Source organism: Stegodyphus dumicola, chromosome 4 (assembly GCF_044657685.1).
Source record: "Stegodyphus dumicola isolate Sdum_Otavi_A_Nest chromosome 4, ASM4465768v1".
NCBI classification, from domain to species: domain Eukaryota; kingdom Metazoa; phylum Arthropoda; class Arachnida; order Araneae; family Eresidae; genus Stegodyphus; species Stegodyphus dumicola.
Window position 1 is genome coordinate 594,251 of NC_140771.1, and position 26,494 is coordinate 620,744.

The window sequence follows — 26,494 nt, forward strand, 5'->3', positions numbered from 1 at the left end:
CAAATTACAAACAGGCATCTAACTTGACTTTGAATTTCAATTTTTCGAAGATAATTACACTTTCTTGAACACAAGCACATTTTTTTTACAACGTAACAACACAGAAACAAGTGACTTCATTTCCTCTCTCTGAACTGACCGTTAAAGTTTTCAACTGTGCACTTAACCAACAGGAAATATTCAATTTTGTCAGCAACAACAAAAGTCCTTTCATTTGATGAAATAAATGACTACTTTAACATTACATGTCATATTCCATACCATCATGTGTCAGCTGTGTGAGATTAAATGCCATTTACAATACATCCATCGTTTCTGGGCAAAATCTTCAAATATAGTTAATCGGGACTGGTGCCAATATGCCTACTCTGACAATAAAAAGATTTTAATTAGGAGGCACAACAGTGAGCACAGCAAATTTGTAGGAATTTCCTTATTCATTGTATATATATATATCTTGATTTGATCAAACTCATCAGAAAGTAACCCAAATTACACACGACATTGCATGGAGATGTGTAAATCTGATTACATCATTTGCAATCAATTCAGTATCTCTTAAATTCCATTAGTAATAATTTAGTGTAAATAAGCTAGTAAAAGTAGGTACAGATTTTTCACTTCGTTACATTCAGTTACTGGTTTTCAGTCATGCCTCTTGGACAGATCACCCATTGCACTATCATTTGAAATAGACTACTTAATTTTTCAGATGAAAATGTTACATACTAACTAAGTGACCAAGCATTTAGAATGACAGAATACTATCGTTTTTCAAACACATGTTCTGAATACTTAACACAATTAATACCAATTCTCATAATCATCATATAATTACATTAATATTACTGTTAAAAAAAACATACTTTAAAGAATAGACACTAGAAACAAGAATTCTAATAAGAGAAACATGCTTTGGCAAAATGGCTTAATGCTTCCAACATACAGCTTGTGCTTCATACATACGATTCAGATCGAAAATATACTGTTCAATGCACTTACCTTTGCAATAAGTATCCATGTTTCATGTATTCATATGTTTCAAAGAAGAATGAAACTTTAAGATGCACTTTTTATTTTAACCAAAACAGGCACCATCTTCCACTACAGGATGCAAATTCATCTATCTGTACACTTTGTAAGTTGAGTGATCACAATGGCACTGCTTTAAAGAATTAATTCATTTATTGGCCTATCCTGAAAGATATGTTGAGGGTTACTCTTCATCTCATTAGATATAGTGGCAACAGTCATACTTTGTCAGTAATTGGCAACAGTTGTATTTTCACAGTGAATGGCAACAGTTTACTGATTCAAGCTCTTTCCTGTTATGTGTTTTGCTTCTGTTTTATGTCATGTAACGTGATTTAGTATAGAAATAAAATGTATAAAAATAATATTTATGTTTCATATTTTCTATTTAGGTTAATAAATCTGTTTCAATAAGACATAACCATCTTTAAAATTACTTATGGTTAGATGATTTAAATATGCATGCACATAGTTTCTTCTACTTTCTGTTGTGTTATGAAAGTGTACATGAATGGCAAGTATTATAATAAGCATTTTCTGTAAAGCTTAGTTTCCTTCCTTTTCTTGTTCTTGAAATATGAATACCTTCTTGGCCTTGGAGGAAGGGATAGGAAATGGAGAACTACTGAGTTTAAATTTTAATGCTATCTACTGTACTTAATAAAAACGAATTTTAAAGTTATGTAAAATTCCGTTCAGTGATTTAACTAACATATACAAAATATCAAATTAGTATCAACCAGTTATAGAAAACATCTGATAATGTTAGTTATGTTTTTCTGATACTGTCCAGTAATGTGATTATAAATTACTGGGTTTTGAAATGGCCAATATGTTCGGGTGCCAGTGAGGACTAAGTGTAATATATATATATACACACACATACATGCATTTTTAATTCTTATTGGAGGTAAGTATATCTGCATTCAAGAGTATATTTCTAATTTCAATCGTATACATATGTAGTATCAGTAGTTCCTCACCTATATATGTACTCTAGAGTATGAGTACACATATAGAGTGAAACTATGTACCACAGCTTTGTATGATAAAACATTTTGCCAGTTGAAGGAGAAGCAATATCAAGTATAGTAGAATTTATCTACATGTTTTTCTTTTCTTTTCATGTTTCTTTCATCTACTTAGCAGAAATATTGTTTATTAATATTCAGAAGATGCTTGAATAACAATAATATTCTCTTATTACAAATACTTGGTCATTAAACGGTTCTACTCAATGTTTTAGTATTTGATATGACTTAAGTCAGTGGTGTACGACAAGCTAACTAGTTAATATAAAGGAAAAATAAATTAAAAATATGAATTGATATTTCCACACAGGGTGCCTAACAGAGATTGAGAGCTACAATTCTATTGGACCATTCATTTCAAAGTCTTGCGCTCATTGGTTAAATATGGTAGATACAGAGTTAATAAAACGGGGGTCTCTAGAGCGTCATTTTTGTATTAATCTTGCAATCATATCATCATGTCTGGTCGTGGTAAAGGTGGCAAAGTTAAGGGAAAGAGCAAGACTCGATCCAGTCGTGCTGGTCTTCAATTTCCTGTTGGTCGTATTCATCGTCTTTTGCGAAAAGGAAATTATGCTGAAAGAGTAGGTGCCGGCGCTCCCGTCTATCTTGCTGCAGTTTTAGAATACTTGGCTGCTGAGGTTCTGGAGTTGGCTGGTAATGCAGCTCGAGATAACAAGAAGACCAGAATCATTCCTAGACATCTTCAGCTGGCTATAAGAAACGACGAGGAATTAAATAAACTGCTCTCTGGTGTCACTATTGCACAGGGTGGAGTGCTTCCCAATATCCAGGCTGTACTACTCCCAAAAAAGACAGAAAAGAAAGCATAACTTATCCTTGACATTGCCACCCACCCTCAAAAAAAGGCCCTTTTAAGGGCCAAAAAATATACCAAAAAGAAAATGCTTAATTGCTTGAATTAGAAAGAGGCGACACATGTACAATTGTGTATTTTTCTGTTTCTTTATCATATGTTCTATAAGATCTAATTTTAATACAATGTTGAGAGTAACAGACATTTGCATCCATTATGATGCAAATATTTAAGGAGGAACTTAAAGGAATTAAAATTAAATGTCTCCCAAAAATTCATATTTTAATCGTATATAAACAATGTTTTAAAACACATCTTGTAAGTGGTGCCATCTATCCGTAGATTATTCATGTGAAAAAGATTTCGAATATTAAGTTCCTAACGGAATTAAAGTGATTGGATATGCATACTTTGCAAAGAATAAATACTTTTAAGCGCCATACAAATTATTTAATAAGCTCAGTTACAATAATTGCTGTCAGAGGAAAGAAATCTTTATAAAGTGATGATTTCGAAATAAAAATTTGGCAGACTTGAATGTGCGCATTCAATTTTAATAACTCATAAATATTTAATGAAAAGAGGGAAGATTTTCGAATGAGTAGAAAATTTTAATGGGGGAAAAAAAGGCAGGGAATAAAAGGAAGCAATTATTGTAACATAACTTATTACATTATTTGTATGGCCCTGAAAAGGGCCTTTTTTTAAAAACAAAATGTCACTTAAGCGCGTTCGCCACGAATACGACGAGCCAGCTGAATGTCTTTCGGCATTATAGTCACTCTCTTGGCATGGATAGCGCACAAGTTGGTATCTTCAAATAATCCTACCAGGTAAGCTTCACTGGCTTCCTGAAGAGCCATAACCGCTGAGCTCTGGAATCGAAGATCGGTCTTAAAGTCTTGTGCAATTTCCCTGACTAAACGTTGGAAAGGCAATTTGCGGATCAGCAATTCTGTTGATTTCTGATAACGACGAATCTCCCTGAGAGCAACAGTACCAGGCCTGTAACGATGAGGTTTTTTAACACCACCGGTAGCTGGTGCGCTTTTCCTCGCAGCCTTAGTAGCTAACTGTTTCCTAGGAGCTTTACCTCCAGTACTTTTCCTTGCAGTCTGCTTCGTACGAGCCATCTCAAAAGTAAGAGCTTCTTCAGCACTTCACAACGCAACTAGAAATCAAGAAATAATAAAAATTTCGCGGGCTATTCGTATTTCTTAACTCTGTTTGATAGGTCACGTGAGCATACAAGACCTATGAAAGGTCAAATTTCTAAGCCCCGCCTCATGTGTCCTCCCCCAAGTCTACGCACACATATTGGGGTACCCTCATTTCGATATTTACCATCGGACAGTTAGTTCGTTCGTTCGGAGGCCTAACAATGTCAACCGAAGAGACCGTTTCATCTTCACCTGCTGCTGCTACGCCAAAGAAGGCGAAGAAATCAGCGAGTAAGAAACCGAAGACGATACCATCACATCCTAAAGTTTCAGCTATGGTCGTAGAGGCTATTACGAGTTTGAAAGAACGGGGTGGCTCTTCTCTTCAAGCCATTAAGAAGCATATTGCATCGCATCACAAAGTGGATATTGACCGTTTGACCCCTTTTATCAAGAAGTATCTGAAGAGTGCTGTAGCTGGTGGAAGCCTAGTTCAGACGAAAGGAAAGGGAGCTACTGGTTCATTCAAAGTTAGTGCATCTGGCCATAAAAATAAGGAGTCAGGAAAGCAAGAGAAGAAGCCAAAGAAGGCAGCTGCATCACCGGCGAAGAAAGCTAAAGCGCCTGCAAAGAAACCAGCTAAAGCAAAAGAGGAGAAGAAAAAGCCTGCTGCCAAAAAAACGAGCGTTAAAAAAGTGAGTAAAGCAAAAAGCCCAAAGAAAGTTGTGAAAGCAACGAAGCCGAAGCCTCCCAAAGCAAAGAAACTTAAAGCAGTTAAAAAAGCCACTCCAAAGAAAGGCAAAAAGTGAAAGGATGATGGACTGAAATAATTAAAAAAAAAAAAAAGGCTCTTTTCAGAGCCATACAAATTTTAATAAAGATATGCCTTTATTAGTGTGCCTATGAATAGTAGATATGTAATATTTAATGCGAAACACAAGTCTGTCCTCTTCAGAAGAAAGCTTTCTTTTTCCTTTGCTCCTGAAGAAGAGAGGCCTCCATCTGACCGGCCAATGAAGTATTAAAAAATAATCAATACTTCTTCACAAAAAAAGATTTAATGAATACAAATACTTTATAAAAAAAATAGATTTATTTTTATTGGTGTGTAACTTTTTAAAGAAGGAATATAAAATGCTAATTTTAATTCGATTCATACAGCTTAAGTAGATAATGATTTAAACCGATATAATTAAATCGGGAGTACTGTTATAGCGAGAAATTTTACAATAAAGGCATATCTTTTTTAAAAATTTGTATGGCCCTGAAAAGGGCCTTTTGGGGGGGGGGGAATTAGGGCAAGGTAATGATATTTAACCTCCAAATCCATATAGAGTACGTCCCTGTCTCTTTAATGCATAAACGACATCCATAGCAGTGACAGTTTTCCTCTTGGCATGCTCTGTGTAGGTGACAGCATCTCGGATCACATTTTCCAAGAAAACTTTCAGAACTCCTCGCGTTTCCTCATAGATGAGGCCGGAAATACGCTTTACTCCACCTCGTCTTGCCAAGCGCCTAATTGCTGGTTTTGTGATACCCTGGATGTTATCTCTCAAGACCTTGCGATGCCTTTTGGCACCCCCTTTACCAAGACCTTTGCCTCCTTTACCACGGCCAGACATTTTTGCAACACTGAAATATCAGAAAAACGGATTTCGGTTCTCAGGCACTTTTATTTATGCTATTTTTCCGTGCGTGTCACGTGATCAAAGGTCTCTGTTCGACCAATAAGAATACTATCAATATGGCGTTAGTAGGATTTACAACAATTAATGTAATATCCTTTTGTGTTAAGTGTCCTCAGGGTATTTTTTTTTTTTTTAAGTTCATATAAACTGTTTTATATGGTATGTAAAGTATTATAATTGAGAACAGATCAGGAGAACGAGAATTTTTATTTCAACAGATTGGTGTCATTATAAATGTAGCATAAGATTAAGGCTTGCATGTCATCAGTTATCAGTGTTTTATATAACTATAGCTTTTCCTATCAGACACACACACAAAAAATATGTATTTTGAATTAATAATTATTAGTACGGATACATAAAAATTTGCAAGAGGACAAAAATGTCAACAGCACGCGGTGTTCCCAGGTGGTCACCCTCCCAAGTACTGACCGCGCCCGACGCTGCTTGACTGCGGTGTTCGGACGAGAACCGGTACTTTCAGCACGGTGTGGCCGTTGACAGGGTTAATTTGACAACAAAATAATATGTACGTAAACGAAACTCAATTTTCTTTCAAAAATGTATTTCATATACAAATTCTTTTAACCTCCCCATTACATTTTCTCTCTCAAAAAATAGGTTACATCATGATGTTTGTGATTGGTTGAAAAGGAAAACGGCCAAAATGCATAAATACGGCCTTTCAGGTGTGATTCATCTCATTCGTAGAATTTGAAAATGCCTCCCCAAGCATCTGGAAAAGCTGTTAAGAAAGCTGGAAAGGCCCAGAAAGCTGTTCGAGCTGGTGACAAGAAAAAGAGGAAGAAGCGAAGGAAGGAATCTTTTGCTATTTACATCTACAAAGTTTTGAAACAGGTTCATCCTGACACTGGTATTTCGAGCAAGGCAATGTCAATTATGAATTCTTTTGTTAATGACATCTTTGAGAGAATTGCAGCAGAATCTTCTCGTTTAGCTCATTACAATAAGAGGAGCACCATCACTAGCCGAGAAATTCAAACTGCAGTGCGACTGTTGCTGCCTGGTGAATTGGCAAAACATGCTGTTTCAGAAGGTACCAAAGCTGTCACCAAGTACACCAGCTCGAAGTAAATTTTCAAAGCTTTCAGCATAAAAAAAAAGGCCCTTTTCAGGGCCAGAAAATGCTTAAGATTAGCTGTTGCTTGCTTATCTTTAAATCCTATGACACATATCATTCATTGTTCAATTTATTACTTCTTACTGGCTGTCTTAAATGAATTCATTGAAAGGACTTACCAAATAGTATCCTTATATATATACATGGAAACCAAAGAAATTGGAAAATGCGAGTCTAATTTGAAAGATAATTGAAAATGCAGACAACATTTGCAATGGAATTTGATGATAACCATAATAGTACATCATATTTAACCTTCTCAGCGTTAAGGCCGGAAACTTCCATACAGAAGTTTGCCTTCCCCATTCATTATACATGAAAATTTCTGCTAGCTTTTAACTCCTTCACATCCAAATCCGCCCGAGATTGTAATCTTCTTTTCTTCCCTCTCTCCCCCTAAGGTATGCAGTAGCAGGTGCACTTTCCCCAAATGCATTGTATCAGTTTACTGCAGACAGCTTGTCCTAAGAGGTTTTTTTATCTTTTGGATGATCGTGACATTTCGTTGAGATACAATCTCTCAGTTGTGATCATAACAAAGCTGGAAAGGCTTGTTGATCTGACCTTCAGAATAGTTTTATAAAGAATGGGGTCAAAGGCTAATGGAATCTTTGTTAGAAAGTACAAAGGATGTCATTGGAAATCTTTACACCTATTTTCTGCATTAATGGACGGGGAGGTGAGGAAATTGCTGTGAAACTGGTAAAGTATTTCGGGCGGTTCGGGTATTTTGAGGATACAGCTTAGCGAAGGGTCTGGATTTTAAAGAGTTAACGTATCTGATTTCAGTTTGGATGTATATTGGAAGAAAAGGAATCAAGGTACAAAATGAAAGAGTCATCAAGGCTAAGCCCGTAATGCTCAGAGAGTTAATTAGCTTCATGACAACGTGACAGGAGAATTTACTATTATTACAACGACAGGTTGGAAACTTGGCTCCCCCCTGTCCTTTTCTTCACAAATTAACCCCCCCGGCAATATATGGATCTAATGCAACATATACACGATAATAAGAAGTAAAAGAACTGTGTGCTTCGTGTTTGATGAAACTAATCACTCGAAGAAAAGAATACACGTCAGACATGGCTACATGGAAAAAAAAAAAAAAAAAAAAATTCCCAATATAACAATTAGATAACTTTTCGAACGTTGAGTAGCATAACGAAAGTCTTAGACAGGTGAGTTGAAGTAGAAGTAGGAAGAGAAGTATTAGCAGATCCATAGCAGTGGGTTAGTTGTAGAGAGTTCGTAGTGAGGCAGAAATCATCATAAGAATACGTATACAGTGTTGAAGCAAGATATACACTGTAGTTACTCTGTGGACAAGATGAGCAAGACATCTGAATGCACCACAAATGGTTTCACTAGCTCGATCAAAGCCTTTCTCAGAATACTTGGAATGAAGACATTCTATAATATCCGAAATATCATAAGTACTGCCTACACAGGAAAGTGGCTAGCCTGTCGAGGCGGGACAGTGGTTAGTGACACTATCTACTGGGCCGAAGGGCCCGGGTTCGAATCCCGCTGTAGGTAGGTAGGTAGGTAGGAAGGAAGGTAGGGGGCGGGGCGGGGATCTGCATAAAATTCCTTCATATATATAATTTTTTTTCTTCTTTCTCGTATATAATTAATTAATAAAATTCCTGCTTTTATAATTAATAAATATATTTTTCATATTTCACACATCACCAGATTTTTCCAATTTTCATTGATTTCACATCATTGTTTGTATTGTAATCTATTCATCTTACTCACATTTATAACTAATAAACCTTTTCTTCATATTTGATAGTCGTTTTGTCACTTTTCATCAATTTTACGACTTCATGGAAATGTGATGTTTCTAATACAAACATTCCATCCCACCAAATTACAAACAGGCATCTAACTTGACTTTGAATTTCAATTTTTCGAAGATAATTACACTTTCTTGAACACAAGCACATTTTTTTTACAACGTAACAACACAGAAACAAGTGACTTCATTTCCTCTCTCTGAACTGACCGTTAAAGTTTTCAACTGTGCACTTAACCAACAGGAAATATTCAATTTTGTCAGCAACAACAAAAGTCCTTTCATTTGATGAAATAAATGACTACTTTAACATTACATGTCATATTCCATACCATCATGTGTCAGCTGTGTGAGATTAAATGCCATTTACAATACATCCATCGTTTCTGGGCAAAATCTTCAAATATAGTTAATCGGGACTGGTGCCAATATGCCTACTCTGACAATAAAAAGATTTTAATTAGGAGGCACAACAGTGAGCACAGCAAATTTGTAGGAATTTCCTTATTCATTGTATATATATATATCTTGATTTGATCAAACTCATCAGAAAGTAACCCAAATTACACACGACATTGCATGGAGATGTGTAAATCTGATTACATCATTTGCAATCAATTCAGTATCTCTTAAATTCCATTAGTAATAATTTAGTGTAAATAAGCTAGTAAAAGTAGGTACAGATTTTTCACTTCGTTACATTCAGTTACTGGTTTTCAGTCATGCCTCTTGGACAGATCACCCATTGCACTATCATTTGAAATAGACTACTTAATTTTTCAGATGAAAATGTTACATACTAACTAAGTGACCAAGCATTTAGAATGACAGAATACTATCGTTTTTCAAACACATGTTCTGAATACTTAACACAATTAATACCAATTCTCATAATCATCATATAATTACATTAATATTACTGTTAAAAAAAACATACTTTAAAGAATAGACACTAGAAACAAGAATTCTAATAAGAGAAACATGCTTTGGCAAAATGGCTTAATGCTTCCAACATACAGCTTGTGCTTCATACATACGATTCAGATCGAAAATATACTGTTCAATGCACTTACCTTTGCAATAAGTATCCATGTTTCATGTATTCATATGTTTCAAAGAAGAATGAAACTTTAAGATGCACTTTTTATTTTAACCAAAACAGGCACCATCTTCCACTACAGGATGCAAATTCATCTATCTGTACACTTTGTAAGTTGAGTGATCACAATGGCACTGCTTTAAAGAATTAATTCATTTATTGGCCTATCCTGAAAGATATGTTGAGGGTTACTCTTCATCTCATTAGATATAGTGGCAACAGTCATACTTTGTCAGTAATTGGCAACAGTTGTATTTTCACAGTGAATGGCAACAGTTTACTGATTCAAGCTCTTTCCTGTTATGTGTTTTGCTTCTGTTTTATGTCATGTAACGTGATTTAGTATAGAAATAAAATGTATAAAAATAATATTTATGTTTCATATTTTCTATTTAGGTTAATAAATCTGTTTCAATAAGACATAACCATCTTTAAAATTACTTATGGTTAGATGATTTAAATATGCATGCACATAGTTTCTTCTACTTTCTGTTGTGTTATGAAAGTGTACATGAATGGCAAGTATTATAATAAGCATTTTCTGTAAAGCTTAGTTTCCTTCCTTTTCTTGTTCTTGAAATATGAATACCTTCTTGGCCTTGGAGGAAGGGATAGGAAATGGAGAACTACTGAGTTTAAATTTTAATGCTATCTACTGTACTTAATAAAAACGAATTTTAAAGTTATGTAAAATTCCGTTCAGTGATTTAACTAACATATACAAAATATCAAATTAGTATCAACCAGTTATAGAAAACATCTGATAATGTTAGTTATGTTTTTCTGATACTGTCCAGTAATGTGATTATAAATTACTGGGTTTTGAAATGGCCAATATGTTCGGGTGCCAGTGAGGACTAAGTGTAATATATATATATACACACACATACATGCATTTTTAATTCTTATTGGAGGTAAGTATATCTGCATTCAAGAGTATATTTCTAATTTCAATCGTATACATATGTAGTATCAGTAGTTCCTCACCTATATATGTACTCTAGAGTATGAGTACACATATAGAGTGAAACTATGTACCACAGCTTTGTATGATAAAACATTTTGCCAGTTGAAGGAGAAGCAATATCAAGTATAGTAGAATTTATCTACATGTTTTTCTTTTCTTTTCATGTTTCTTTCATCTACTTAGCAGAAATATTGTTTATTAATATTCAGAAGATGCTTGAATAACAATAATATTCTCTTATTACAAATACTTGGTCATTAAACGGTTCTACTCAATGTTTTAGTATTTGATATGACTTAAGTCAGTGGTGTACGACAAGCTAACTAGTTAATATAAAGGAAAAATAAATTAAAAATATGAATTGATATTTCCACACAGGGTGCCTAACAGAGATTGAGAGCTACAATTCTATTGGACCATTCATTTCAAAGTCTTGCGCTCATTGGTTAAATATGGTAGATACAGAGTTAATAAAACGGGGGTCTCTAGAGCGTCATTTTTGTATTAATCTTGCAATCATATCATCATGTCTGGTCGTGGTAAAGGTGGCAAAGTTAAGGGAAAGAGCAAGACTCGATCCAGTCGTGCTGGTCTTCAATTTCCTGTTGGTCGTATTCATCGTCTTTTGCGAAAAGGAAATTATGCTGAAAGAGTAGGTGCCGGCGCTCCCGTCTATCTTGCTGCAGTTTTAGAATACTTGGCTGCTGAGGTTCTGGAGTTGGCTGGTAATGCAGCTCGAGATAACAAGAAGACCAGAATCATTCCTAGACATCTTCAGCTGGCTATAAGAAACGACGAGGAATTAAATAAACTGCTCTCTGGTGTCACTATTGCACAGGGTGGAGTGCTTCCCAATATCCAGGCTGTACTACTCCCAAAAAAGACAGAAAAGAAAGCATAACTTATCCTTGACATTGCCACCCACCCTCAAAAAAAGGCCCTTTTAAGGGCCAAAAAATATACCAAAAAGAAAATGCTTAATTGCTTGAATTAGAAAGAGGCGACACATGTACAATTGTGTATTTTTCTGTTTCTTTATCATATGTTCTATAAGATCTAATTTTAATACAATGTTGAGAGTAACAGACATTTGCATCCATTATGATGCAAATATTTAAGGAGGAACTTAAAGGAATTAAAATTAAATGTCTCCCAAAAATTCATATTTTAATCGTATATAAACAATGTTTTAAAACACATCTTGTAAGTGGTGCCATCTATCCGTAGATTATTCATGTGAAAAAGATTTCGAATATTAAGTTCCTAACGGAATTAAAGTGATTGGATATGCATACTTTGCAAAGAATAAATACTTTTAAGCGCCATACAAATTATTTAATAAGCTCAGTTACAATAATTGCTGTCAGAGGAAAGAAATCTTTATAAAGTGATGATTTCGAAATAAAAATTTGGCAGACTTGAATGTGCGCATTCAATTTTAATAACTCATAAATATTTAATGAAAAGAGGGAAGATTTTCGAATGAGTAGAAAATTTTAATGGGGGAAAAAAAGGCAGGGAATAAAAGGAAGCAATTATTGTAACATAACTTATTACATTATTTGTATGGCCCTGAAAAGGGCCTTTTTTTAAAAACAAAATGTCACTTAAGCGCGTTCGCCACGAATACGACGAGCCAGCTGAATGTCTTTCGGCATTATAGTCACTCTCTTGGCATGGATAGCGCACAAGTTGGTATCTTCAAATAATCCTACCAGGTAAGCTTCACTGGCTTCCTGAAGAGCCATAACCGCTGAGCTCTGGAATCGAAGATCGGTCTTAAAGTCTTGTGCAATTTCCCTGACTAAACGTTGGAAAGGCAATTTGCGGATCAGCAATTCTGTTGATTTCTGATAACGACGAATCTCCCTGAGAGCAACAGTACCAGGCCTGTAACGATGAGGTTTTTTAACACCACCGGTAGCTGGTGCGCTTTTCCTCGCAGCCTTAGTAGCTAACTGTTTCCTAGGAGCTTTACCTCCAGTACTTTTCCTTGCAGTCTGCTTCGTACGAGCCATCTCAAAAGTAAGAGCTTCTTCAGCACTTCACAACGCAACTAGAAATCAAGAAATAATAAAAATTTCGCGGGCTATTCGTATTTCTTAACTCTGTTTGATAGGTCACGTGAGCATACAAGACCTATGAAAGGTCAAATTTCTAAGCCCCGCCTCATGTGTCCTCCCCCAAGTCTACGCACACATATTGGGGTACCCTCATTTCGATATTTACCATCGGACAGTTAGTTCGTTCGTTCGGAGGCCTAACAATGTCAACCGAAGAGACCGTTTCATCTTCACCTGCTGCTGCTACGCCAAAGAAGGCGAAGAAATCAGCGAGTAAGAAACCGAAGACGATACCATCACATCCTAAAGTTTCAGCTATGGTCGTAGAGGCTATTACGAGTTTGAAAGAACGGGGTGGCTCTTCTCTTCAAGCCATTAAGAAGCATATTGCATCGCATCACAAAGTGGATATTGACCGTTTGACCCCTTTTATCAAGAAGTATCTGAAGAGTGCTGTAGCTGGTGGAAGCCTAGTTCAGACGAAAGGAAAGGGAGCTACTGGTTCATTCAAAGTTAGTGCATCTGGCCATAAAAATAAGGAGTCAGGAAAGCAAGAGAAGAAGCCAAAGAAGGCAGCTGCATCACCGGCGAAGAAAGCTAAAGCGCCTGCAAAGAAACCAGCTAAAGCAAAAGAGGAGAAGAAAAAGCCTGCTGCCAAAAAAACGAGCGTTAAAAAAGTGAGTAAAGCAAAAAGCCCAAAGAAAGTTGTGAAAGCAACGAAGCCGAAGCCTCCCAAAGCAAAGAAACTTAAAGCAGTTAAAAAAGCCACTCCAAAGAAAGGCAAAAAGTGAAAGGATGATGGACTGAAATAATTAAAAAAAAAAAAAAGGCTCTTTTCAGAGCCATACAAATTTTAATAAAGATATGCCTTTATTAGTGTGCCTATGAATAGTAGATATGTAATATTTAATGCGAAACACAAGTCTGTCCTCTTCAGAAGAAAGCTTTCTTTTTCCTTTGCTCCTGAAGAAGAGAGGCCTCCATCTGACCGGCCAATGAAGTATTAAAAAATAATCAATACTTCTTCACAAAAAAAGATTTAATGAATACAAATACTTTATAAAAAAAATAGATTTATTTTTATTGGTGTGTAACTTTTTAAAGAAGGAATATAAAATGCTAATTTTAATTCGATTCATACAGCTTAAGTAGATAATGATTTAAACCGATATAATTAAATCGGGAGTACTGTTATAGCGAGAAATTTTACAATAAAGGCATATCTTTTTTAAAAATTTGTATGGCCCTGAAAAGGGCCTTTTGGGGGGGGGGGAATTAGGGCAAGGTAATGATATTTAACCTCCAAATCCATATAGAGTACGTCCCTGTCTCTTTAATGCATAAACGACATCCATAGCAGTGACAGTTTTCCTCTTGGCATGCTCTGTGTAGGTGACAGCATCTCGGATCACATTTTCCAAGAAAACTTTCAGAACTCCTCGCGTTTCCTCATAGATGAGGCCGGAAATACGCTTTACTCCACCTCGTCTTGCCAAGCGCCTAATTGCTGGTTTTGTGATACCCTGGATGTTATCTCTCAAGACCTTGCGATGCCTTTTGGCACCCCCTTTACCAAGACCTTTGCCTCCTTTACCACGGCCAGACATTTTTGCAACACTGAAATATCAGAAAAACGGATTTCGGTTCTCAGGCACTTTTATTTATGCTATTTTTCCGTGCGTGTCACGTGATCAAAGGTCTCTGTTCGACCAATAAGAATACTATCAATATGGCGTTAGTAGGATTTACAACAATTAATGTAATATCCTTTTGTGTTAAGTGTCCTCAGGGTATTTTTTTTTTTTTTAAGTTCATATAAACTGTTTTATATGGTATGTAAAGTATTATAATTGAGAACAGATCAGGAGAACGAGAATTTTTATTTCAACAGATTGGTGTCATTATAAATGTAGCATAAGATTAAGGCTTGCATGTCATCAGTTATCAGTGTTTTATATAACTATAGCTTTTCCTATCAGACACACACACAAAAAATATGTATTTTGAATTAATAATTATTAGTACGGATACATAAAAATTTGCAAGAGGACAAAAATGTCAACAGCACGCGGTGTTCCCAGGTGGTCACCCTCCCAAGTACTGACCGCGCCCGACGCTGCTTGACTGCGGTGTTCGGACGAGAACCGGTACTTTCAGCACGGTGTGGCCGTTGACAGGGTTAATTTGACAACAAAATAATATGTACGTAAACGAAACTCAATTTTCTTTCAAAAATGTATTTCATATACAAATTCTTTTAACCTCCCCATTACATTTTCTCTCTCAAAAAATAGGTTACATCATGATGTTTGTGATTGGTTGAAAAGGAAAACGGCCAAAATGCATAAATACGGCCTTTCAGGTGTGATTCATCTCATTCGTAGAATTTGAAAATGCCTCCCCAAGCATCTGGAAAAGCTGTTAAGAAAGCTGGAAAGGCCCAGAAAGCTGTTCGAGCTGGTGACAAGAAAAAGAGGAAGAAGCGAAGGAAGGAATCTTTTGCTATTTACATCTACAAAGTTTTGAAACAGGTTCATCCTGACACTGGTATTTCGAGCAAGGCAATGTCAATTATGAATTCTTTTGTTAATGACATCTTTGAGAGAATTGCAGCAGAATCTTCTCGTTTAGCTCATTACAATAAGAGGAGCACCATCACTAGCCGAGAAATTCAAACTGCAGTGCGACTGTTGCTGCCTGGTGAATTGGCAAAACATGCTGTTTCAGAAGGTACCAAAGCTGTCACCAAGTACACCAGCTCGAAGTAAATTTTCAAAGCTTTCAGCATAAAAAAAAAGGCCCTTTTCAGGGCCAGAAAATGCTTAAGATTAGCTGTTGCTTGCTTATCTTTAAATCCTATGACACATATCATTCATTGTTCAATTTATTACTTCTTACTGGCTGTCTTAAATGAATTCATTGAAAGGACTTACCAAATAGTATCCTTATATATATACATGGAAACCAAAGAAATTGGAAAATGCGAGTCTAATTTGAAAGATAATTGAAAATGCAGACAACATTTGCAATGGAATTTGATGATAACCATAATAGTACATCATATTTAACCTTCTCAGCGTTAAGGCCGGAAACTTCCATACAGAAGTTTGCCTTCCCCATTCATTATACATGAAAATTTCTGCTAGCTTTTAACTCCTTCACATCCAAATCCGCCCGAGATTGTAATCTTCTTTTCTTCCCTCTCTCCCCCTAAGGTATGCAGTAGCAGGTGCACTTTCCCCAAATGCATTGTATCAGTTTACTGCAGACAGCTTGTCCTAAGAGGTTTTTTTATCTTTTGGATGATCGTGACATTTCGTTGAGATACAATCTCTCAGTTGTGATCATAACAAAGCTGGAAAGGCTTGTTGATCTGACCTTCAGAATAGTTTTATAAAGAATGGGGTCAAAGGCTAATGGAATCTTTGTTAGAAAGTACAAAGGATGTCATTGGAAATCTTTACACCTATTTTCTGCATTAATGGACGGGGAGGTGAGGAAATTGCTGTGAAACTGGTAAAGTATTTCGGGCGGTTCGGGTATTTTGAGGATACAGCTTAGCGAAGGGTCTGGATTTTAAAGAGTTAACGTATCTGATTTCAGTTTGGATGTATATTGGAAGAAAAGGAATCAAGGTACAAAATGAAAGAGTCATCAAGGCTAAGCCCGTAATGCTCAGAGAGTTAATTAGCTTCATGACAACGTGACAGGAGAATTTACTATTATTACAACGACAGGTTGGAAACTTGGCTCCCCCCTGTCCTTTTCTTCACAAATTAACCCCCCCGGCAATATATGGATCTAATGCAACATATACACGATAATAAGAAGTAAAAGAACTGTGTGCTTCGTGTTTGATGAAACTAATCACTCGAAGAAAAGAATACACGTCAGACATGGCTACATGGAAAAAAAAAAAAAAAAAAAAATTCCCAATATAACAATTAGATAACTTTTCGAACGTTGAGTAGCATAACGAAAGTCTTAGACAGGTGAGTTGAAGTAGAAGTAGGAAGAGAAGTATTAGCAGATCCATAGCAGTGGGTTAGTTGTAGAGAGTTCGTAGTGAGGCAGAAATCATCATAAGAATACGTATACAGTGTTGAAGCAAGATATACACTGTAGTTACTCTGTGGACAAGATGAGCAAGACATCTGAATGCACCACAAATGGTTTCACTAGCTCGATCAAAGCCTTTCTCAGAATACTTGGAATGAAGACATTCTATAATATCCGAAATATCATAAGTACTGCCTACACAGGAAAGTGGCTAGCCTGTCGAGGCGGGACAGTGGTTAGTGACACTATCTACTGGGCCGAAGGGCCCGGGTTCGAATCCCGCTGTAGGTAGGTAGGTAGGTAGGAAGGAAGGTAGGGGGCGGGGCGGGGATCTGCATAAAATTCCTTCATATATATAATTTTTTTTCTTCTTTCTCGTATATAATTAATTAATAAAATTCCTGCTTTTATAATTAATAAATATATTTTTCATATTTCACACATCACCAGATTTTTCCAATTTTCATTGATTTCACATCATTGTTTGTATTGTAATCTATTCATCTTACTCACATTTATAACTAATAAACCTTTTCTTCATATTTGATAGTCGTTTTGTCACTTTTCATCAATTTTACGACTTCATGGAAATGTGATGTTTCTAATACAAACATTCCATCCCACCAAATTACAAACAGGCATCTAACTTGACTTTGAATTTCAATTTTTCGAAGATAATTACACTTTCTTGAACACAAGCACATTTTTTTTACAACGTAACAACACAGAAACAAGTGACTTCATTTCCTCTCTCTGAACTGACCGTTAAAGTTTTCAACTGTGCACTTAACCAACAGGAAATATTCAATTTTGTCAGCAACAACAAAAGTCCTTTCATTTGATGAAATAAATGACTACTTTAACATTACATGTCATATTCCATACCATCATGTGTCAGCTGTGTGAGATTAAATGCCATTTACAATACATCCATCGTTTCTGGGCAAAATCTTCAAATATAGTTAATCGGGACTGGTGCCAATATGCCTACTCTGACAATAAAAAGATTTTAATTAGGAGGCACAACAGTGAGCACAGCAAATTTGTAGGAATTTCCTTATTCATTGTATATATATATATCTTGATTTGATCAAACTCATCAGAAAGTAACCCAAATTACACACGACATTGCATGGAGATGTGTAAATCTGATTACATCATTTGCAATCAATTCAGTATCTCTTAAATTCCATTAGTAATAATTTAGTGTAAATAAGCTAGTAAAAGTAGGTACAGATTTTTCACTTCGTTACATTCAGTTACTGGTTTTCAGTCATGCCTCTTGGACAGATCACCCATTGCACTATCATTTGAAATAGACTACTTAATTTTTCAGATGAAAATGTTACATACTAACTAAGTGACCAAGCATTTAGAATGACAGAATACTATCGTTTTTCAAACACATGTTTAACTTTTCGAACGTTGAGTAGCATAACGAAAGTCTTAGACAGGTGAGTTGAAGTAGAAGTAGGAAGAGAAGTATTAGCAGATCCATAGCAGTGGGTTAGTTGTAGAGAGTTCGTAGTGAGGCAGAAATCATCATAAGAATACGTATACAGTGTTGAAGCAAGATATACACTGTAGTTACTCTGTGGACAAGATGAGCAAGACATCTGAATGCACCACAAATGGTTTCACTAGCTCGATCAAAGCCTTTCTCAGAATACTTGGAATGAAGACATTCTATAATATCCGAAATATCATAAGTACTGCCTACACAGGAAAGTGGCTAGCCTGTCGAGGCGGGACAGTGGTTAGTGACACTATCTACTGGGCCGAAGGGCCCGGGTTCGAATCCCGCTGTAGGTAGGTAGGTAGGTAGGAAGGAAGGTAGGGGGCGGGGCGGGGATCTGCATAAAATTCCTTCATATATATAATTTTTTTTCTTCTTTCTCGTATATAATTAATTAATAAAATTCCTGCTTTTATAATTAATAAATATATTTTTCATATTTCACACATCACCAGATTTTTCCAATTTTCATTGATTTCACATCATTGTTTGTATTGTAATCTATTCATCTTACTCACATTTATAACTAATAAACCTTTTCTTCATATTTGATAGTCGTTTTGTCACTTTTCATCAATTTTACGACTTCATGGAAATGTGATGTTTCTAATACAAACATTCCATCCCACCAAATTACAAACAGGCATCTAACTTGACTTTGAATTTCAATTTTTCGAAGATAATTACACTTTCTTGAACACAAGCACATTTTTTTTACAACGTAACAACACAGAAACAAGTGACTTCATTTCCTCTCTCTGAACTGACCGTTAAAGTTTTCAACTGTGCACTTAACCAACAGGAAATATTCAATTTTGTCAGCAACAACAAAAGTCCTTTCATTTGATGAAATAAATGACTACTTTAACATTACATGTCATATTCCATACCATCATGTGTCAGCTGTGTGAGATTAAATGCCATTTACAATACATCCATCGTTTCTGGGCAAAATCTTCAAATATAGTTAATCGGGACTGGTGCCAATATGCCTACTCTGACAATAAAAAGATTTTAATTAGGAGGCACAACAGTGAGCACAGCAAATTTGTAGGAATTTCCTTATTCATTGTATATATATATATCTTGATTTGATCAAACTCATCAGAAAGTAACCCAAATTACACACGACATTGCATGGAGATGTGTAAATCTGATTACATCATTTGCAATCAATTCAGTATCTCTTAAATTCCATTAGTAATAATTTAGTGTAAATAAGCTAGTAAAAGTAGGTACAGATTTTTCACTTCGTTACATTCAGTTACTGGTTTTCAGTCATGCCTCTTGGACAGATCACCCATTGCACTATCATTTGAAATAGACTACTTAATTTTTCAGATGAAAATGTTACATACTAACTAAGTGACCAAGCATTTAGAATGACAGAATACTATCGTTTTTCAAACACATGTTCTGAATACTTAACACAATTAATACCAATTCTCATAATCATCATATAATTACATTAATATTACTGTTAAAAAAAACATACTTTAAAGAATAGACACTAGAAACAAGAATTCTAATAAGAGAAACATGCTTTGGCAAAATGGCTTAATGCTTCCAACATACAGCTTGTGCTTCATACATACGATTCAGATCGAAAATATACTGTTCAATGCACTTACCTTTGCAATAAGTATCCATGTTTCATGTATTCATATGTTTCAAAGAAGAATGAAACTTTAAGATGCACTTTTTATTTTAACCAAAACAGGCACCATCTTCCACTACAGGATGCAAATTCATCTATCTGTACACTTTGTAAGTTGAGTGATCACAATGGCACTGCTTTAAAGAATTAATTCATTTATTGGCCTATCCTGAAAGATATGTTGAGGGTTACTCTTCATCTCATTAGATATAGTGGCAACAGTCATACTTTGTCAGTAATTGGCAACAGTTGTATTTTCACAGTGAATGGCAACAGTTTACTGATTCAAGCTCTTTCCTGTTATGTGTTTTGCTTCTGTTTTATGTCATGTAACGTGATTTAGTATAGAAATAAAATGTATAAAAATAATATTTATGTTTCATATTTTCTATTTAGGTTAATAAATCTGTTTCAATAAGACATAACCATCTTTAAAATTACTTATGGTTAGATGATTTAAATATGCATGCACATAGTTTCTTCTACTTTCTGTTGTGTTATGAAAGTGTACATGAATGGCAAGTATTATAATAAGCATTTTCTGTAAAGCTTAGTTTCCTTCCTTTTCTTGTTCTTGAAATATGAATACCTTCTTGGCCTTGGAGGAAGGGATAGGAAATGGAGAACTACTGAGTTTAAATTTTAATGCTATCTACTGTACTTAATAAAAACGAATTTTAAAGTTATGTAAAATTCCGTTCAGTGATTTAACTAACATATACAAAATATCAAATTAGTATCAACCAGTTATAGAAAACATCTGATAATGTTAGTTATGTTTTTCTGATACTGTCCAGTAATGTGATTATAAATTACTGGGTTTTGAAATGGCCAATATGTTCGGGTGCCAGTGAGGACTAAGTGTAATATATATATATACACACACATACATGCATTTTTAATTCTTATTGGAGGTAAGTATATCTGCATTCAAGAGTATATTTCTAATTTCAATCGTATACATATGTAGTATCAGTAGTTCCTCACCTATATATGTACTCTAGAGTATGAGTACACATATAGAGTGAAACTATGTACCACAGCTTTGTATGATAAAACATTTTGCCAGTTGAAGGAGAAGCAATATCAAGTATAGTAGAATTTATCTACATGTTTTTCTTTTCTTTTCATGTTTCTTTCATCTACTTAGCAGAAATATTGTTTATTAATATTCAGAAGATGCTTGAATAACAATAATATTCTCTTATTACAAATACTTGGTCATTAAACGGTTCTACTCAATGTTTTAGTATTTGATATGACTTAAGTCAGTGGTGTACGACAAGCTAACTAGTTAATATAAAGGAAAAATAAATTAAAAATATGAATTGATATTTCCACACAGGGTGCCTAACAGAGATTGAGAGCTACAATTCTATTGGACCATTCATTTCAAAGTCTTGCGCTCATTGGTTAAATATGGTAGATACAGAGTTAATAAAACGGGGGTCTCTAGAGCGTCATTTTTGTATTAATCTTGCAATCATATCATCATGTCTGGTCGTGGTAAAGGTGGCAAAGTTAAGGGAAAGAGCAAGACTCGATCCAGTCGTGCTGGTCTTCAATTTCCTGTTGGTCGTATTCATCGTCTTTTGCGAAAAGGAAATTATGCTGAAAGAGTAGGTGCCGGCGCTCCCGTCTATCTTGCTGCAGTTTTAGAATACTTGGCTGCTGAGGTTCTGGAGTTGGCTGGTAATGCAGCTCGAGATAACAAGAAGACCAGAATCATTCCTAGACATCTTCAGCTGGCTATAAGAAACGACGAGGAATTAAATAAACTGCTCTCTGGTGTCACTATTGCACAGGGTGGAGTGCTTCCCAATATCCAGGCTGTACTACTCCCAAAAAAGACAGAAAAGAAAGCATAACTTATCCTTGACATTGCCACCCACCCTCAAAAAAAGGCCCTTTTAAGGGCCAAAAAATATACCAAAAAGAAAATGCTTAATTGCTTGAATTAGAAAGAGGCGACACATGTACAATTGTGTATTTTTCTGTTTCTTTATCATATGTTCTATAAGATCTAATTTTAATACAATGTTGAGAGTAACAGACATTTGCATCCATTATGATGCAAATATTTAAGGAGGAACTTAAAGGAATTAAAATTAAATGTCTCCCAAAAATTCATATTTTAATCGTATATAAACAATGTTTTAAAACACATCTTGTAAGTGGTGCCATCTATCCGTAGATTATTCATGTGAAAAAGATTTCGAATATTAAGTTCCTAACGGAATTAAAGTGATTGGATATGCATACTTTGCAAAGAATAAATACTTTTAAGCGCCATACAAATTATTTAATAAGCTCAGTTACAATAATTGCTGTCAGAGGAAAGAAATCTTTATAAAGTGATGATTTCGAAATAAAAATTTGGCAGACTTGAATGTGCGCATTCAATTTTAATAACTCATAAATATTTAATGAAAAGAGGGAAGATTTTCGAATGAGTAGAAAATTTTAATGGGGGAAAAAAAGGCAGGGAATAAAAGGAAGCAATTATTGTAACATAACTTATTACATTATTTGTATGGCCCTGAAAAGGGCCTTTTTTTAAAAACAAAATGTCACTTAAGCGCGTTCGCCACGAATACGACGAGCCAGCTGAATGTCTTTCGGCATTATAGTCACTCTCTTGGCATGGATAGCGCACAAGTTGGTATCTTCAAATAATCCTACCAGGTAAGCTTCACTGGCTTCCTGAAGAGCCATAACCGCTGAGCTCTGGAATCGAAGATCGGTCTTAAAGTCTTGTGCAATTTCCCTGACTAAACGTTGGAAAGGCAATTTGCGGATCAGCAATTCTGTTGATTTCTGATAACGACGAATCTCCCTGAGAGCAACAGTACCAGGCCTGTAACGATGAGGTTTTTTAACACCACCGGTAGCTGGTGCGCTTTTCCTCGCAGCCTTAGTAGCTAACTGTTTCCTAGGAGCTTTACCTCCAGTACTTTTCCTTGCAGTCTGCTTCGTACGAGCCATCTCAAAAGTAAGAGCTTCTTCAGCACTTCACAACGCAACTAGAAATCAAGAAATAATAAAAATTTCGCGGGCTATTCGTATTTCTTAACTCTGTTTGATAGGTCACGTGAGCATACAAGACCTATGAAAGGTCAAATTTCTAAGCCCCGCCTCATGTGTCCTCCCCCAAGTCTACGCACACATATTGGGGTACCCTCATTTCGATATTTACCATCGGACAGTTAGTTCGTTCGTTCGGAGGCCTAACAATGTCAACCGAAGAGACCGTTTCATCTTCACCTGCTGCTGCTACGCCAAAGAAGGCGAAGAAATCAGCGAGTAAGAAACCGAAGACGATACCATCACATCCTAAAGTTTCAGCTATGGTCGTAGAGGCTATTACGAGTTTGAAAGAACGGGGTGGCTCTTCTCTTCAAGCCATTAAGAAGCATATTGCATCGCATCACAAAGTGGATATTGACCGTTTGACCCCTTTTATCAAGAAGTATCTGAAGAGTGCTGTAGCTGGTGGAAGCCTAGTTCAGACGAAAGGAAAGGGAGCTACTGGTTCATTCAAAGTTAGTGCATCTGGCCATAAAAATAAGGAGTCAGGAAAGCAAGAGAAGAAGCCAAAGAAGGCAGCTGCATCACCGGCGAAGAAAGCTAAAGCGCCTGCAAAGAAACCAGCTAAAGCAAAAGAGGAGAAGAAAAAGCCTGCTGCCAAAAAAACGAGCGTTAAAAAAGTGAGTAAAGCAAAAAGCCCAAAGAAAGTTGTGAAAGCAACGAAGCCGAAGCCTCCCAAAGCAAAGAAACTTAAAGCAGTTAAAAAAGCCACTCCAAAGAAAGGCAAAAAGTGAAAGGATGATGGACTGAAATAATTAAAAAAAAAAAAAAGGCTCTTTTCAGAGCCATACAAATTTTAATAAAGATATGCCTTTATTAGTGTGCCTATGAATAGTAGATATGTAATATTTAATGCGAAACACAAGTCTGTCCTCTTCAGAAGAAAGCTTTCTTTTTCCTTTGCTCCTGAAGAAGAGAGGCCTCCATCTGACCGGCCAATGAAGTATTAAAAAATAATCAATACTTCTTCACAAAAAAAGATTTAATGAATACAAATACTTTATAAAAAAAATAGATTTATTTTTATTGGTGTGTAACTTTTTAAAGAAGGAATATAAAATGCTAATTTTAATTCGATTCATACAGCTTAAGTAGATAATGATTTAAACCGATATAATTAAATCGGGAGTACTGTTATAGCGAGAAATTTTACAATAAAGGCATATCTTTTTTAAAAATTTGTATGGCCCTGAAAAGGGCCTTTTGGGGGGGGGGGAATTAGGGCAAGGTAATGATATTTAACCTCCAAATCCATATAGAGTACGTCCCTGTCTCTTTAATGCATAAACGACATCCATAGCAGTGACAGTTTTCCTCTTGGCATGCTCTGTGTAGGTGACAGCATCTCGGATCACATTTTCCAAGAAAACTTTCAGAACTCCTCGCGTTTCCTCATAGATGAGGCCGGAAATACGCTTTACTCCACCTCGTCTTGCCAAGCGCCTAATTGCTGGTTTTGTGATACCCTGGATGTTATCTCTCAAGACCTTGCGATGCCTTTTGGCACCCCCTTTACCAAGACCTTTGCCTCCTTTACCACGGCCAGACATTTTTGCAACACTGAAATATCAGAAAAACGGATTTCGGTTCTCAGGCACTTTTATTTATGCTATTTTTCCGTGCGTGTCACGTGATCAAAGGTCTCTGTTCGACCAATAAGAATACTATCAATATGGCGTTAGTAGGATTTACAACAATTAATGTAATATCCTTTTGTGTTAAGTGTCCTCAGGGTATTTTTTTTTTTTTTAAGTTCATATAAACTGTTTTATATGGTATGTAAAGTATTATAATTGAGAACAGATCAGGAGAACGAGAATTTTTATTTCAACAGATTGGTGTCATTATAAATGTAGCATAAGATTAAGGCTTGCATGTCATCAGTTATCAGTGTTTTATATAACTATAGCTTTTCCTATCAGACACACACACAAAAAATATGTATTTTGAATTAATAATTATTAGTACGGATACATAAAAATTTGCAAGAGGACAAAAATGTCAACAGCACGCGGTGTTCCCAGGTGGTCACCCTCCCAAGTACTGACCGCGCCCGACGCTGCTTGACTGCGGTGTTCGGACGAGAACCGGTACTTTCAGCACGGTGTGGCCGTTGACAGGGTTAATTTGACAACAAAATAATATGTACGTAAACGAAACTCAATTTTCTTTCAAAAATGTATTTCATATACAAATTCTTTTAACCTCCCCATTACATTTTCTCTCTCAAAAAATAGGTTACATCATGATGTTTGTGATTGGTTGAAAAGGAAAACGGCCAAAATGCATAAATACGGCCTTTCAGGTGTGATTCATCTCATTCGTAGAATTTGAAAATGCCTCCCCAAGCATCTGGAAAAGCTGTTAAGAAAGCTGGAAAGGCCCAGAAAGCTGTTCGAGCTGGTGACAAGAAAAAGAGGAAGAAGCGAAGGAAGGAATCTTTTGCTATTTACATCTACAAAGTTTTGAAACAGGTTCATCCTGACACTGGTATTTCGAGCAAGGCAATGTCAATTATGAATTCTTTTGTTAATGACATCTTTGAGAGAATTGCAGCAGAATCTTCTCGTTTAGCTCATTACAATAAGAGGAGCACCATCACTAGCCGAGAAATTCAAACTGCAGTGCGACTGTTGCTGCCTGGTGAATTGGCAAAACATGCTGTTTCAGAAGGTACCAAAGCTGTCACCAAGTACACCAGCTCGAAGTAAATTTTCAAAGCTTTCAGCATAAAAAAAAAGGCCCTTTTCAGGGCCAGAAAATGCTTAAGATTAGCTGTTGCTTGCTTATCTTTAAATCCTATGACACATATCATTCATTGTTCAATTTATTACTTCTTACTGGCTGTCTTAAATGAATTCATTGAAAGGACTTACCAAATAGTATCCTTATATATATACATGGAAACCAAAGAAATTGGAAAATGCGAGTCTAATTTGAAAGATAATTGAAAATGCAGACAACATTTGCAATGGAATTTGATGATAACCATAATAGTACATCATATTTAACCTTCTCAGCGTTAAGGCCGGAAACTTCCATACAGAAGTTTGCCTTCCCCATTCATTATACATGAAAATTTCTGCTAGCTTTTAACTCCTTCACATCCAAATCCGCCCGAGATTGTAATCTTCTTTTCTTCCCTCTCTCCCCCTAAGGTATGCAGTAGCAGGTGCACTTTCCCCAAATGCATTGTATCAGTTTACTGCAGACAGCTTGTCCTAAGAGGTTTTTTTATCTTTTGGATGATCGTGACATTTCGTTGAGATACAATCTCTCAGTTGTGATCATAACAAAGCTGGAAAGGCTTGTTGATCTGACCTTCAGAATAGTTTTATAAAGAATGGGGTCAAAGGCTAATGGAATCTTTGTTAGA

General features: G+C 35.8%; 12 protein-coding genes, 1 long non-coding RNA gene, 3 other non-coding genes and 3 pseudogenes across 16 annotated transcripts in view; 9 read left to right on the forward strand and 10 right to left on the reverse strand.

Moving 5' to 3' along the window:
- The window catches only part of LOC146997441 (uncharacterized), a 60,153-nt gene that overhangs the window by 21,811 nt on the left and 11,848 nt on the right, over positions 1-26,494 (reverse strand). The window contains exons 3-5 of the long non-coding RNA XR_015040564.1: positions 20,006-20,200; positions 9,744-9,938; positions 1,003-1,197 (exon numbers count right to left, since the gene is read on the reverse strand). This is a non-coding gene — a long non-coding RNA (uncharacterized LOC146997441). The remainder of the gene's footprint in view (positions 1-1,002; positions 1,198-9,743; positions 9,939-20,005; positions 20,201-26,494) is intronic.
- LOC118180165 (histone H2A) lies at positions 2,410-3,194 on the forward strand. The gene has a single exon (XM_035349292.2). It carries the CDS (start codon positions 2,522-2,524, stop codon positions 2,894-2,896), a length of 375 nt encoding a protein of 124 aa, XP_035205183.1. The 5' UTR covers positions 2,410-2,521; the 3' UTR covers positions 2,897-3,194.
- Positions 3,146-4,013, reverse strand: LOC118180030 (histone H3). The gene has a single exon (XM_035349179.2). The coding sequence runs from the start codon at positions 4,011-4,013 to the stop codon at positions 3,603-3,605; it is 411 nt and encodes a 136-aa protein (XP_035205070.2). The 3' UTR covers positions 3,146-3,602.
- On the forward strand, positions 4,262-5,043 carry LOC118190413 (histone H1-III pseudogene; annotated as a pseudogene).
- Positions 5,198-5,665, reverse strand: LOC118205871 (histone H4). The gene has a single exon (XM_085814444.1). It carries the CDS (start codon positions 5,663-5,665, stop codon positions 5,354-5,356), a length of 312 nt encoding a protein of 103 aa, XP_085670570.1. The 3' UTR covers positions 5,198-5,353.
- On the reverse strand, positions 6,115-6,233 carry LOC118205873 (5S ribosomal RNA). Its single transcript, XR_004761070.1, has one exon. It is a non-coding gene; the product is annotated as a 5S ribosomal RNA (ribosomal RNA).
- On the forward strand, positions 6,452-6,855 carry LOC146997448 (histone H2B). The gene has a single exon (XM_085814434.1). It carries the CDS (start codon positions 6,452-6,454, stop codon positions 6,824-6,826), a length of 375 nt encoding a protein of 124 aa, XP_085670560.1. The 3' UTR covers positions 6,827-6,855.
- Positions 11,151-11,935, forward strand: LOC118180166 (histone H2A). The gene has a single exon (XM_035349293.2). It carries the CDS (start codon positions 11,263-11,265, stop codon positions 11,635-11,637), a length of 375 nt encoding a protein of 124 aa, XP_035205184.1. The 5' UTR covers positions 11,151-11,262; the 3' UTR covers positions 11,638-11,935.
- Positions 11,887-12,754, reverse strand: LOC118180162 (histone H3). Its single transcript, XM_035349290.2, has one exon. The coding sequence runs from the start codon at positions 12,752-12,754 to the stop codon at positions 12,344-12,346; it is 411 nt and encodes a 136-aa protein (XP_035205181.1). The 3' UTR covers positions 11,887-12,343.
- LOC118180160 (histone H1-III pseudogene) lies at positions 13,003-13,784 on the forward strand (annotated as a pseudogene).
- Positions 13,939-14,406, reverse strand: LOC118180169 (histone H4). The gene has a single exon (XM_085814446.1). The coding sequence runs from the start codon at positions 14,404-14,406 to the stop codon at positions 14,095-14,097; it is 312 nt and encodes a 103-aa protein (XP_085670572.1). The 3' UTR covers positions 13,939-14,094.
- On the reverse strand, positions 14,856-14,974 carry LOC118180173 (5S ribosomal RNA). Its single transcript, XR_004756598.1, has one exon. It is a non-coding gene; the product is annotated as a 5S ribosomal RNA (ribosomal RNA).
- Positions 15,193-15,596, forward strand: LOC146997449 (histone H2B). The gene has a single exon (XM_085814435.1). The coding sequence runs from the start codon at positions 15,193-15,195 to the stop codon at positions 15,565-15,567; it is 375 nt and encodes a 124-aa protein (XP_085670561.1). The 3' UTR covers positions 15,568-15,596.
- Positions 21,413-22,197, forward strand: LOC118180168 (histone H2A). Its single transcript, XM_035349294.2, has one exon. It carries the CDS (start codon positions 21,525-21,527, stop codon positions 21,897-21,899), a length of 375 nt encoding a protein of 124 aa, XP_035205185.1. The 5' UTR covers positions 21,413-21,524; the 3' UTR covers positions 21,900-22,197.
- LOC146997450 (histone H3) lies at positions 22,149-23,016 on the reverse strand. The gene has a single exon (XM_085814428.1). It carries the CDS (start codon positions 23,014-23,016, stop codon positions 22,606-22,608), a length of 411 nt encoding a protein of 136 aa, XP_085670554.1. The 3' UTR covers positions 22,149-22,605.
- LOC146997451 (histone H1-III pseudogene) lies at positions 23,265-24,046 on the forward strand (annotated as a pseudogene).
- On the reverse strand, positions 24,201-24,668 carry LOC146997452 (histone H4). Its single transcript, XM_085814445.1, has one exon. It carries the CDS (start codon positions 24,666-24,668, stop codon positions 24,357-24,359), a length of 312 nt encoding a protein of 103 aa, XP_085670571.1. The 3' UTR covers positions 24,201-24,356.
- LOC118180174 (5S ribosomal RNA) lies at positions 25,118-25,236 on the reverse strand. The gene has a single exon (XR_004756599.1). It is a non-coding gene; the product is annotated as a 5S ribosomal RNA (ribosomal RNA).
- On the forward strand, positions 25,455-25,858 carry LOC146997453 (histone H2B). The gene has a single exon (XM_085814433.1). The coding sequence runs from the start codon at positions 25,455-25,457 to the stop codon at positions 25,827-25,829; it is 375 nt and encodes a 124-aa protein (XP_085670559.1). The 3' UTR covers positions 25,830-25,858.